The 14,796-nt window shown below is 33.2% G+C and overlaps 2 protein-coding genes across 2 annotated transcripts; one reads left to right on the forward strand and one right to left on the reverse strand.

The window, feature by feature from the left end:
- The first annotated feature begins 645 nt into the window (after window positions 1-645).
- On the forward strand, window positions 646-4,419 carry LOC116340850 (NAD-dependent protein deacetylase Sirt7). The gene is made up of 6 exons (XM_031767563.1): window positions 646-820; window positions 971-1,257; window positions 1,614-1,890; window positions 1,948-2,304; window positions 2,785-3,693; window positions 3,773-4,419. Exons 2-6 carry the CDS (start codon window positions 1,057-1,059, stop codon window positions 4,309-4,311), a joined length of 2,283 nt encoding a protein of 760 aa, XP_031623423.1. The 5' UTR covers window positions 646-820; window positions 971-1,056; the 3' UTR covers window positions 4,312-4,419.
- Window positions 4,420-5,511: 1,092 nt separating this feature from the next.
- LOC116341354 lies at window positions 5,512-12,022 on the reverse strand. The gene is made up of 7 exons (XM_031768357.1): window positions 11,840-12,022; window positions 11,593-11,758; window positions 9,533-9,652; window positions 9,096-9,245; window positions 8,721-8,883; window positions 6,278-6,585; window positions 5,512-6,174 (listed from the first exon to the last, which is right to left on the reverse strand). The coding sequence occupies exons 2-7, from the start codon at window positions 11,738-11,740 to the stop codon at window positions 6,023-6,025; spliced, it is 1,041 nt and encodes a 346-aa protein (XP_031624217.1). The 5' UTR covers window positions 11,741-11,758; window positions 11,840-12,022; the 3' UTR covers window positions 5,512-6,022.
- Window positions 12,023-14,796: the final 2,774 nt, after the last annotated feature.

The raw sequence follows: 14,796 nt of genomic DNA on the forward strand, positions 1-14,796 counted from the left end.
GACCTAAGGTGCACTGGCAAAATCAAATTAATTCGCATTTTATCATTTCATTCAATAAATTAAAAATTAATCGATTCAAGATGAGGTTTCCAACTTTCGTGATAATTCAAATGTTTGTATTCAACAAAACCGATTAAATATAGATATATGGGGAGGGCAAATGTGCGACCTTAAGTACAAATTGAAAAAATATTCTTTACAGTGTACAGATACTTGAATGAAAGATACTTTGCCCGCCAGAATCTGGAAAAAATCCATAGAAAACTATTTAATTTCATTGCATCTATAGATGATATTAATATATGCATAGAGTGTCGTATAATAATTAAAAATATGTTTGGTATGTTGGTAATTTGTTCGTGTTGAAATTGAATTCTTCACACATTTCACACATGCGGTGCGCGTGTTTGTGTTGTTTGAGTGACAGCAAGCGAAATGTCAGTGTTTGTTGTTGTGTGCAAACCAAAACAATTGGGCCAGTACATGCATGGTATTTGTTGTATGGACGGAAGGTATACACGCGTCTGTGTGCGTGTGCGCGTGTATTTGTGTGAGTTGGCGTGTTTCTTGATTCGCATTGAATAGAAGCGAGAAGGTATGATAAATACAAGAAAACGAACAATGTGAAAAAGAAGCAGCAACTTTTTGAATTGGTCTAGTAAAACATTTGTAAACAGTGAATGAGCGTCTCATTCGTTGTGCATGTGTACGTGTTTCATTCTTCGCATAATGAAACGGCGACTATAAATCGCTATTGTTTCTAACATATCTATATGCGGCAAAGAAGTGTTCAAAAGAAGCACATTATCGTCACAAAATAGTGCGTATTTTTCAAACTTACAAAATATCTCATCGAATTTCTGTGTGTGAATGTTCAATAGTTTTGGATAATATTGAGTTAAAATCAATGTGGTTTCAACGTTAAATTAATGGTTATGTGTGTCAATATTTTATTTCATTTTTTTTGTAGACAAGAATATGCTGCACAAAGCCTCGAAATGAAATACAACACGATTCAAAGAAACAAGTGAAACGATAAATTAATACAACGAGAAGATGGTCAACAATGCGCCCGAAACTAGTGAAATTGAAAAGGATTCAAATAGTGGCAACGATGACAATGGAAATGGACTTACACTAAGTGGCTGTAGCTCAAACGACGATGTCAATCCTTACAAAAGTTATGCAAGGCGACGAAAATGTAATGAAAATGTACAAGTTTCTGAAAAACAGAAAAAACGTGAATCATATCAGCGGGTGAGTAATTGTCTTGCTTCAAAATTAAATTTCATTTTTCGCATGAAACTTTTCACAATTTTAGCATATTTGGTTGTATGTGAAATGAGAGTCAATTATATAGTCAAAATGTGGTTGAGCATTCTTCTTTTGTATATTCTAAGTCACGTTCACACTAAACGCATACACTCTCATGCATACGCAACGCACGCTATTACAAGCGTGTGTCCAACATGTATGTGTGTGTTTGTGTGCATGTGTGTATGTATGAATAATATACTATTTGTAAACATTATGATTCTATTTTAGTTTGGTTGTTTACATATGAGTTTAGCACAAAATGATTTGATGTATCATTTTTTTACTCTGAAATACAGATTTCGATAATTTTACGTAAGAGCGAAGAAACACGAACGTCCGATGAACTCAAACAATTGGAAGCAAACGCAGATATTGTGCGTCAGATTATCAAGCGTCGCGAACACATTGCTAATACGCGTGAACGAGTATTGGAAAAAGAAGATCCACCGGAAGTGATTGAAGAAAAAGCGAAAAAATTGGCCAATGTTTTATCTCGGGCTCAACATTTGGTTGTATACACTGGTGCCGGCATAAGTACATCAGCTCAAATACCCGACTATCGCGGCAGTCAAGGTAAGTACAGTCAAGTGAAAATGTTAGGACACAGAACCTAATAAAAACTCTTCTAAGGTATTTGGACTTTGCTGCAACAGGGGAAAAAAATTGGCGAATATGATTTATCACTTGCTGATCCAACATTTACACATATGTCGCTATATGAACTACATCGTCGCAACATTCTACGTTATACGTTATCACAAAATTGTGACGGTTTACATTTGCGGTCAGGCCTACCGCGTCGGTTGCTCAGCGAAGTTCATGGTAATATGTACATCGAAGTATGTAAATATTGTAAGCCAAATGTTGAATATTGGCGAAGTTTTGATACAACGGAACTCACAGCCCGGTACAATCATAAAACAAACAGACGGTGCCATTTTTGCTTCAAACCACTCATCGATACCATTGTACACTTTGGTGAACGAGGTACTTAGATATTTTTTTATGCTCTGTTATTGTTATGTTATCGCTAGATTTTTGCCGTATAATAAATATGGACTCAATAAGAGTCTATCGAAAAAGATTGGATTACTTGAATGTTTGATAAAAAAAACTATTTATTTTACACAAGTCGTATTTTGTCGTCGTCTGTTCTAGTTACAACCAATCTAATAAAATGTAATTTTTCAATATTTTATTTACTCAATTACTATCGTTGAAAATATAAAACGATTTTATCAACCCTAATCCAAGCATGTTTACATGAAAAACGCGCAATATGTAACATCGTCATTGCAAATTACTTACGCTTCAATCGCTCGTTGATTTTATAGAAATTGATGTTTCCGCAGAAATATTTAATTTTTGAATAAATCAAATCGAATCTCTTTTTAATAATTTATTAACTTACGTTATGCGTAATTCTATTTGTTTACCACCTAAAATTGTTTCGAATAAAATTTTCAGGACGTTTGAAGTGGCCGCTAAATTGGGAAATTGCGTGTAAAAACGCCGAGAAGGCTGATGTGATTTTGTGTTTGGGCTCAAGTTTAAAAGTACTCAAGAAATACTCATGGCTTTGGCAAATGGATCGACCGAAAAACAAACGACCTAAAATCTACATTGTAAATTTGCAATGGACACCGAAGGATAAGATCGCATCGCTCAAAATCAATGGAAAATGTGATGAAGTCATGAAATTGGTGATGAAGTATATGAATATTAATGTCGCTCCTTATAATCGTGTGAAAGATCCGATTTTTGCACATGTAAGCCGACTACTGCCAGAAGAACAGCACACCGTTTCACAGCCAATGCTAAAACATCATACCGATGAATTGCTGATAAAACAAGAAGTCAAAAATGAAATCAACAAAAGCATGTACGATGAAAATACTCCCAAGAGTGAGACCGATGCGAATAATGATGAGAGTAAAGTGGAAAATGCGCAAAATAAAAATTACATAAAAGCCTCGGATGACATTAAAAGTGAAAATATTAAGAACAACACCGATGCAGCTACTACGCATAATTTAAAAACAAATAAAAAGTCTGACAGTTGCCAAGAAAATGCTGTGGAAATGAAATTAAAGGAAAATGAATACTGTTTAAGTGAAAGAGAGCCAAAAGACTGTTTACGCACTGATAATGTTGATGCAAAACTACCTCCAAACAGTCATATCGAATTAAATACAACCCAACCCAACATACAAAGTCATGAGATCTCACCACATGACACAACTAAAGCAGAAACCATGGAATTGATGCGAATGAAAGATGAAGCCACAACAAATCATAATCTGAGCGTACAACATAATAATATGAAATCGGAGCTCAAATTTGAAAAAGGAGATGGCGATGAGAAACAAGATGAAGGTATGTTAGAAAAAACCATTGATTATCATTCAAAATAAACCAATTAAATTTACCGTTTCTTGTGTTCAATGATTTTCAGGTTATTTAAAATCGCTTATCAATTGCTATCGAGCAATAGAAGGTGTAGTACCACATTGGTACGATGTAAACTATGCGTATTCGGGACTGCATAGCATTATAAATCCGCCACCAAATGAAGTCGACATTTGGAGCAGAATAGTCATACCAATTCATCAGCTGAATCGTAATTTAGCTGAGTGTGAATTCTGTTTTGACAATTACGCTGAGGATAAGTGCCAATTCTATCAGCCACTTCAAGAGTTTCATGTGTCGGTCACGCGACGTCGTAACGGCAAACGTATTCTATGTGAATGCTGCGACTATGATAATGACATTGACGAGGAACAAACTTCGTTAGATGAAATCGATGGCAGCGAAGGGCCAAAAACAAACTCCGAAGAAGATGACACTGATTCAAGCCGTACAAAACGACTCAAAGTCGATCATTCGACTACAGCGAATAATATGACTCAACGTGTTGTACAACCTGGGTGGTATGGCAAAGGCTATCGTAAAACGGCGAAACGCAAGAAAACACGACGGATTCAATTACGGTAGATTCATGCTACTATATTTCAGTTTGATTTGTTTATACAACAGATTTTGATTTCAAAATTAATTGCGATGTTTAATCGAAAAGTGTTCTTTTCTGTTTTTTTTTTTTGTTCGGATGATAAACAGTTTTTTCTAAATTATTTCTTCTAAATTATTTGAACATTATTTTTTCTATTGAAAAATTGATAAATAATCTCGATTTTTGTATTGGAATAGAGAATAAGGAATTGTAACTTAAAATAAAATGAATTCAAATTTTTTTATAAAAAAAGGTTTTGTTTGAAATCGAGAACTTTTATAATAACATGAACAAACTGAACTGATAATAATAACAAATGCGACATATAGAGTTTATTGTTATTTATAATATGAAAATTCTTCACAAATTTCTGACGAAACACTAAAATCTGATGTAATACATTTAATGAATGCTGTTTGTTCATTTTGATATGGAATACAACCATTTTATACTGCAACATTAACTTTCAGTGGACTGATTTTCCAATTCAGACAATGCCATTTAATTTAGAATAAACCTACATGAATGTGGTAAGTATCTTTTTTTTATTGAAAAGGAACAATGTACGACTATTAATACATACTGTGCATAAAATGTGGAATCCAATACCTTTTATAAAATTTAGCTTAGTAATCGCGTCTGCGACTATGCTGAAAAATAATAAAAATGTTCATAAAAAATACAACCCAAGTTTTTTGGTGAATATTCAAGACACCATTCAGTCGAATTTGGTGGGCAATGCTGATTTCGATGGATTTCATTGGAGAAAGTAATATTCAGCATATGTCAATTCTTATTTACAAAAATGCCATCTGAAATTCAATGAATACAGACGAATAATTTTGCTTTATCTAAACATGGAATCGTCCCGTATGCTCATCAGAATGTAAGAAGTAAGCTGAGTTCTTTTTTTGATATAATATAGAAATATTTATACAATATAGAGTTTATTCACTCATTTATTATCATTCAAGTCTTTATTTTAGCCGAAGTATTCTTCAATATAGGTTGAAAATATCTTGACCCATCCAAATAATAGATTAATAGAAACTCTGTTAAATGGACAAATAGACACAAAAATATACCTTTATTTATCATATGACATTGTACAATGAATTCAAACAAAAGAATATACACATCTTAACGCATATTTATATATCTCAAATAGTGGTAAATGCGGTATATTAGATAAATGTTCATGAATTCATTCAAGTATGGAATGTTTTTATTTTGGCAAGTATATAATATTCAGTACATGTAATAATCATAATCATTATTACACTAACATGTAAATACTTACAATATGCATATAAATATTTAATAAATTTATTATGTTTGAGTGAGATTGGATGGTTTTATAGGAGATCCACACACACATACATCATACATACTCAATCCAAATTCCAAAAACGAAAAATGTGAATGCATAAAAATAGTTCATAGAGAGAACGAGAGAAATGCCAATGAAAATCAATCAAATCAAAATAAAACACATAAAATTCGAATGAAATTCAATAAAAGGTTGATTAGCTGTGTTTGCTAATCAAATGGAAATTGTTTTTTTTTAGATTATATATTGTTTAGTTTGTTGATTTCATGTAGTCCCAAAATTCCTTGTGTCATCATTATATTGTTCAAGATGCGTAGATTCGAAGTATTTCGTATCAATTTTCTTACTAAAAAAATCAAATAAATTTAAGCGCTTGCCCAACGTGGATTGAAGTCAACGCCAAACACAGACTTTTTCTTGACATCTTTGGCATCGTCTATGGCAGCCCCATCATCAGATATATGATGCTGATTTGTGCGTTTCTTTTTTGCGACCATGAACCGTTTCACTGGGAATACTGTTAAATTCAGAGAATGAATGAACGTTATTTAATAAATAAACAATCAATACTCTTTGTTCACAAAAGTCTAAACAACAATATACATCGTGACGCAAATTACCTGTTGATGTAAGGCGTTTTCTTGAATTCTCTTCGTGACGGCCATGTGGATTGCCATAATATTGAACAGATGGCTCAATCCAGTCATTCCACCATTCACCGTTGCCGTTAACACCATCGCTGATCTCATCGTCTCCATCATTACCGATACCATCAAAGTTACCGTATGGCCCATAGAATGGCTTCTGATATTCTAACGAATTTATATCATCGTTGACGTTGTCATGGCGATTGCGTTGGTTTGCTTCAAGAAACGATAAAAGTGCCAGCATATCTGCTGAATTCAGTTTGGTTGAATCACGTTTCAATCTATTGGGGATTCATGGAGAAAAAAAACTAACATTAAACATAGAAGACTACACTAATAAAATCGTGACCATTGTTATATTGTAAAGCCATTGTCGAATATGATGATGACGGTTATACTCGTTTCATCATTGTAAGAAATGAAACATTGTATAAAAATGATGAATTCTCAAAGGAGAGAAGCATGTTGTTGGGTTTTTCATCTCATAATCAATGTTTGTGACAAATTTCAAGCGAAAAATCATGATAAAGCCGTTTTATTTTATTTTGTCAAAAAATCCTATATGTCATTGACCAGTAATCAGAGAATATATTTGGATTCTGTCATCTGGATAACTTTAGGCGATGATACAGAGTGAATACAATAGAAGTGATTGTTATAGTTATGGTATTATTGTTATACCTATACAATATAACTATCACTTCTATCATCGCCCAACGTTATCCAGATGAACTGAAATATCCAGATGACATAATCCAAATACATTGTCTACCAGATACAATTACAAATACTGATAATAATTTTTGAATCTTAAAACACTTTTGTGGTTTTAAGTTAATATCATGTCACATCTTTGGATGCTTGACATCTTTTGGTTGGCTTGCTTTCGCTTTTTAAGAAAAAATTTCAGACACTGAATTGAGATATTTTCAGCCAGCTGAATCAGCTCAAGCATCTATCGTCAGGCGCTGAAATGGAGTGAAAACAATAGAGGCAATTGATAGAGTTATGCAAAAACTTCCATTCAATCAATTTTTTTGTCTTCACTCCATTTCAGCGTCTGACGGAAGCTGCCAGAGATGATTCAGATGCCTCCAGGAAATATCTCAATATGGTGTCTGATATTTTGCCTAAAAAAAGCGAAAGCAAGCCAAATATAAATATATCTAGAGAAGTTGTCAAAAACATGCACACAGCTTTCTTTGTTTTCAAAGCTTCCAATTAAAACGTGTACGCATTGGAATCCTTTCATTAGAATCACATTTTATGTAGGCTCAAAGTTTTTTGCATAAAACATAAATACTCATCGTATGTTTGTCATTTTTAAAGATAAACTTTTACAAAATGGAATTTTTCCGTTCCATTATTTTCTTATATATTTCACATATGATGGAATACAAGAGGGTTAGCGAAATAGATATTTATGAATTATACTACATTACTGCACATACTGTGAAATTCGCAAAATGATTTTATGAGCAAACTTGACCTCAAAATATATTGAAAAGCACGATATGGATGAAATTGACATATTGAACGGCCTACGACAACATTGAATTGGATGACTGGTATGATTTCCCCACTCGATGGCATCGAGTTTGGTGCGAGAAAAAAATGTAAATTCAAAGGAAAGTGACATTCTATTGTGTTCAAGCAATCGAGTGAATATGACAACTGTGTACGTAATGCAGGCGTAATCAGAAACAGTGGAACTTAAAAACAATGGGGTTTTTATGGACTATTATAATGATGCCACAGGTTAGATGATTTTTTTCTGTCTCGACCTTTTATCTGTTTACAACATCATATTGAAGTAGAATGGATTTGAAAAATATATACAACAAATTATAAATATAAATCAGTATTGGCGCTGTCTTTTATTTCAAAATAAAGATAAGTTGATAGGTGAGTAGGTATTCAGTATATTTCGCTGTTGCGCTTCGATTAGATGACAGAGTCATTGAACATATCTTATTGGCATGAGCAAAATAAGATAGATTATGACTTGAAAATTGCAATCGAATTGCGATTCTGATTATTTTTGGATAAAGAAAAAAAAAAAGTAAAATCGGCGAATAGACAGACATATTTTTATAAATCTTGCTTTCTATCATTAAATGTCTGAGCGCAAAGAAGCATATAATTTGCATGATGTAAGAAATTGAATGTCTTAGAAATTACCACCCGTTCTCGATAAAAGTCGTTGGCGTTGAAGAAAATGATGAAGGCAGAAAATATTAAAACGAATAAGAAGGAAGAACGAGATTTTTTTTTTGCTACTGCCATCATTACAAATAACGAGAATAATGTGCATGTCGTTGAAATGAAATCCATCAATTGGATTGTATGTTCGCAGAAATGACAGTCATGCGATGAACTCATATAATTGTATAATGCGTATGAAATGTGCTCTCACCTCATAATATTTTTGTTGACGACTCCACGCTTACGTCGTTCGTCAAAGTATCTGGTTGGATATTTGTATTTGACTGGTAATGCCAATGGTTCATCGTATAAATTATCCGAGCTCAATATGTGCTGAAAATTATCGTACGGTCGTTGATGATGTGGCGCTGAAACTGTTTATGATAAAATACAAAAAAAATAGCGATTTACAGATGAAAATACACATGAATAATTCATAACGCATTGAAAATTTAAATTTAACAAATCTAGCCCAATCGAAATTTTAAAGGGCATAAATTTCATACATTTAAGAAAAAGCAAGTCGGTTAAACAAGTTATTAAGTAAACATTAGTATAATCAATTTAATTTAAACAAATTACTGACTTGGTTGCTGATAATATTGTGGATAGTCTTCTAGGTCTTGAAATTCCGAATATGGTGTATTTTCTTCTGGATCGTCCCAACTACCGAGTGGAATGTTATTGTTGTATAGTAGGTCACTCTGCATATTGGGCTCATAGAAACTTTGCTTGACTACCATCGATTTGTGCACACCATACAAAATACGAAAGAACCGAGAAGCGAATGAAATTAATTAGAATCGATTTGGTCCATGGAAAATATAATTATGAAACTAAAACCACAACAGTCTTCCTAATTTATTTAATGCAGAGGCAAAAACTTTAGGTTTATAATTTCATTTATGTGCCTGATTTTATTTTGGGTTGTATGAGTTATGAATACGATATTGAATGAAATAAATTACGCAAAAATGATATGGATGCTTGCAAAAGTGCTTCCTCATTGTTACATTTCATTACCTCCACGTTTTTGTAGTATCGCGTGTAGTTTCTTTGGTTGTGCTTTGTCAGCAGTAATTGGGTTTCCATGTTCTAGTAATGATGGACTGCTCTTACCGTTTACGTTCGTTGTATGATTCTCTATAAAAAAGTAATGATAGACGGAAAAAGGCTTTTGGTGAAATAAACAAATTGAAATAAAATAACTTGAACATAACATATATAAAAAAAGTCATCAATGCCATTGTATTCATTAAGAGTCACTCTGAAGATAGAAAAATTTGCTCCATCCCAAAGAGTATCAGAAGTCATAGCGAAGAGGGCTCTTTGGTGAAAAAAATATCGATAATAATTTACAATATAAATTGAATCTTCTATTCACTTTTCTAATGTGCTTCATGCAAATTTACTAATTTAATTTACTTTCTCAAAAGGTTTGATACAGAACAGTAAAATTTGTGACACCAATTTATCTTATGGATGCCACCCTTTATCACGAGTGGAATTAAAACATATGCATAGTTTGCCATACGCATGGATGTATACACAGGCGTACTCTCATTCTCCAAATAGTAATTCTTCTCTTTTATAAAAGTGGTATCCGTTTGTCGAAACTCTCAGCAATCAAGCCACTGAAATAAATCGTAGCAACTGAATATGTTTTATTCAGTGTTTTAAAAAAGCCCTTTTCAAATAATATAAACCTCCATAATAAGATTTTGTGTGTGCGCGTGTGAATCGGATAATACAATCCATTTATATGAGATTGTATAAAATACTGTGATGATGGGTAAAACACACCAAAACGTACTGAGTAGCAACTGGAAAAATAAAAGCTCTTTAAATCGAAGTAAAATGGTTCGATTCGTTGAAGTGATTTAGTTCGTTGCCATATGGGTAAATCCACTTGAAGTGTTGGGCGTTGAACGTCTTGTTAATATTGCTAAAAGCTTGATAAATTTCTACTTTGGTTAAATCGTTTGGCTCACAAGTCATCGTGAACAATAAATATGCTTCTGTGCGTATTATATGTCTGTGTGAATTATAGCACATAATATTTCAGTCGACATTTTTATTCCCATTGCGCCACGTATTACGATGTGTCTATGAGCGAGTGAAAAAATGGATGGAAAAGTTGAATCTACATTGAATAGCAACGAGGAATAAAAACGCGTTTTTTTCTTTCTTTCTCTCTTTGGTTGATGCGTGCTCTGAGATGTAACACCCATCTAAATTCATTATCCTTTGATTTTTGCACATGAGTGAACAAACAACCTGTTGTTGTCATTCATTTCAATGTGTATGTATATGCGAAGTCTGCTTTTCTATTCGGATTTCGCGTATATGTACTTAGGAGACCTCCGTGCCTAACATTTTTTTGTGTATTCCGAACAATGGCTGGATAAAAATGTGCGAAAAGAAAAATGCGTTTCAAATTTCATCAAACTGGTGGCTTTTCTAGGACGCTTGCGGCATTGCGAAAGAAAAAAAAAAGAAATAAAGTTGTTGTGGTTCTCGACGACAACCAATTTTGAATTGTGTAAAGAACTGTGACCATTTTGTACAATATCTCGATTAGCATACATACATTGTATGACATTTTTTTTCGCTTCTCATTCACTTGGATGATGAAGTGTAATTGATCGCTGTAGGTGGCTCAAATCATGCGGATACAGTACTAATTGAAAATATTTTTTTTTTTCGCCGTAACAAAAAACGACTTGTTTGCACACAAATTACGAGTAATATTTGTAGCTTTTCTCATCAATTTCTCTTTTCTTTTATCGTATGGAAATTGGCTAGTTTTATGACAAAGTAATGGTCAGTGTATTTAATTAATATCGAATTTTATTTTAATTGGAATGGGTTTCTCCAGTAAAATGACATCGAAATGATGGTCTTAAAATACAAACTTCGGAACGTTTAGTATCCCATATATACATATAAAGATTTTACTCAAATAATATACAATGGAAATTTATGCAGGCTCTGGCATCTTATTTCTTTCGTTTTTATTTTCATTAAGTTTGCTTATGATGAAAGATGAAAAAATACATTTTGTCCCTCTGGGGTACATTTACCTTTATTTATTGCGGCCGATGAGGATTCACTTTGCTGTTGTTGCTTGGTATCAACTAAAACTGAAGTAGGCAAACTTTTAACAAGCACTGATGTCGATAATAAAATAGCAAAAATGGCACAAACGTGATATCGAAAAGATTTAGCCATTTTTTCCCTTTTGCTATTCTATGGAGAAAAAAATGAAGCGTGTAGATGAAGGTTAAAGTTTTTTTCACTTTTCAAGCCCGAATAGGAAGCTTCACGAACCTGTTGAATGCTACCTTTAGTTCCAAATTAAAGCTTTTACCCACACGTTTGTGATATTAACTTCACAAATGATTTAATCGCGGAAAATACCGAAGCTTCTCGCTTCAAATATATGTTTTATCTTTTGCGATTTACTTTCGACTGATTCAAAGAACAACGAGTTACGTATATTTATTTCAGAGATGTGTGATGTGCAATTAATGGACATTTGAATGCAAGAAAAAACTCAAGCATCAGATAACTTGTGTGAAACGACCATATCATTGATTTCACGCAATTGCGCATTATAGAATCTACTCAAAACGACAGTGGCGAACTTTACATGGAAAAATACTCAGTCATCATGAGGATTTTGAGCTAAATTCCAGTTTTACTCACATAGTATGGAAAGTGAAATTCGTCACAAAAAATGTAATACGATTGAACAAGTGTGTTTCAATCAGTTTGGAAAAAAATCAACTTTAACGCTTCATTTATGAACTTTGAACCTTGTATTTTTGTATGGTAATATTGGTCGATGTGTTCGAATAAGCAAAAATGAATTAACAAACGACACAATATAAATTGTTTGCTCTATTTAATGTACCTGAGTGAGAAATATGCGAAATATGCATGAATTTATGAAACCTCATATTTTTCAGGTGGTCATTTTGCTTTGGTGTACAAACACTGTACTGTAGAAGGAAACTTAAAAACAATATTCTAAAATCATTATCATATATTTAAGTAAATGCGTATCTTTTGAAAGTAGACACAGGGGCCATAAAACATTTTAAAGAGTCTAGGTTTCTTGTCTGTAATTAGACTAAAAAAATGAATAGACTGATGATTGTCTTCTTTAAAAACTATACACATGAGTTAATATGAAATAGAGACATTGAATGATAAACAATGTTCATTTAGAACTCAGTATTTGCTTGTCAGTTATCACAGAAAGACGAATTTTTCACCAAAATCCATCTAATAATTTCTTTTTGATGAATTCTGTGTACTTTGATTGAAAATAAGATTCAGTTAAACCGTGAAGAAGTTGAACCGTGAAGAAACAAGTGAGCATCATGAGTTTAAGTGAACCAATGGAAGTCAATGAATGTTCAAGTACCTGTGAAACCGTGGTCGATCCTGTAATGTTTGCCGGCAGAAAGAAGATTACAAGTTTGAATGATGACTGCTTGGAATCTCTCTTCATTAACTTAGAATGGATGGAGCTACTAAGTGTTGCTGACTCTAGTCGTCACTTTTACGCAGCCGCCTGTTTGGAATTTAAACGAAAGTACAGCAATGCAAAAGTGTCAATTGGTGGCTTTGGCAGCATGCCGATAGCTTCAAAGCACTCAACTCTTGTGCCGCTCCGCAATACAAACACCATTTCCATATTGAATCCGGTAACGGCGCTTCGATTCCTACGAAACTTCGGCCATTTATGCATATGGAATTTGCAGGTCAATTGTAGATTAGTTGGGCCCGAACTGTGCGAAGAAATTGAACGCTATATAAATAAATATTGTTCGAAATCGTTGAATACCTTGTGGTTGGGCTGTAGCTCATCGAAATCGTTTTTTGATGGTTGTGTCAACGCATTCGAGAGGATCGACACCCTCCACGTGGAATCTTGTAATTTCAATTGCGATTTAAGTATATTGAAATTGTTTCCAAGTTTGCGTGTTTTGAATTTGGGTGGAAATCGATACAAAAATCCAAATGCAATTCGAGTTCATCTTGAATCGGTGACCGATTTAACCATTCAGGCCAACAAATTTGAAGAGATTGACATTGAAGAAATGTTAAAATTGAATTCACAGCTGGTACGGTTGGAAATTTTTCCAGTTTATAGTCGTGAAATTATTCAATGTATCGATGAATATTTACCAAATCTTCGGTGCCTTGAATTACGTGCTCTGTCACAAGAGTTTTACAACGAAGATCCATTACTTGAGCCGATTCGTTTGGAACACATTGAGCATCTTTCACTGCACATTGGTTTACCGGCGCTACGGAGCATACCATTTTCATTTGGAAATCTAAAAAATTTGTTCATAAATGGATCATTGGAATTGAATCAAAATTGTTTGCAATTTTTCGGAACTACAAATGATTTGAAATTATTAACTGTATTGCAATGGACTGACGAAGGAAATAATATTCGAAGATTCTTTGAGCTACAAAATATCTGGTCAAATATAGAGGAACTACATCTTAGCTGGTTCAATCACATAACCACGGACTGTGTACTGCAATTTTTACAACGAAGCCAATCTCTGAAAAAAATAACATTGAATGGGAGTAAATTTAATGAGGGAATTGGTGATTTAAAAATCGGATTGACCGATTCGGGATGGCATATGGGAGATGGCTTACACAAACGACAGTTCATCATCGAAAGAGATACTGATCGAAATATTGTATGAACGATTGAATTCATCAATTTTAAGACGTATTTAAAATATAAAAAATAGATTTTATATATTTGAATAGATCATTGTTAAAATAAATTCTGAATAAAACATTATTTGTGTAAAAAATATGATCTTTTGTATTTTCTCTATGACATTTCGACTTTTAGCACCGGAAAAATCAAATGAACACAAGCTGGCAAAGGTAATAAGTCAATGTTTCATATCTTTTTATTCACTGGTTTTCTATCTCGTGCGACTATCATGCCCACATTTCAAAATATAGCTGATGTAATCAAATTACCTACAGATAATTTTTTTGCCAGTTTGGGACGAACCCAAAAGTTAGTTTTTTGTTCATGTTCAAATATTGTGGTTTCATGACAGTTATCCACACACTGCTTTCTATTGATACGTAATCCTTTTTCCAATTTAACTAATTGATTAATCAAATGTAACGCTGGAATCAACGCCTGCAAATCAATTCCACATGCATAAATTCAATTTGTTTCATCAACGTTATAAAAAAACTACTCTTGTAAATGGAAAAAACTCATAAAACAC

Source organism: Contarinia nasturtii, unplaced genomic scaffold (genome assembly GCF_009176525.2).
Source record: "Contarinia nasturtii isolate CC-2019 unplaced genomic scaffold, AAFC_CNas_1.1 Cnas_scaffold_695, whole genome shotgun sequence".
Taxonomy (NCBI): domain Eukaryota; kingdom Metazoa; phylum Arthropoda; class Insecta; order Diptera; family Cecidomyiidae; genus Contarinia; species Contarinia nasturtii.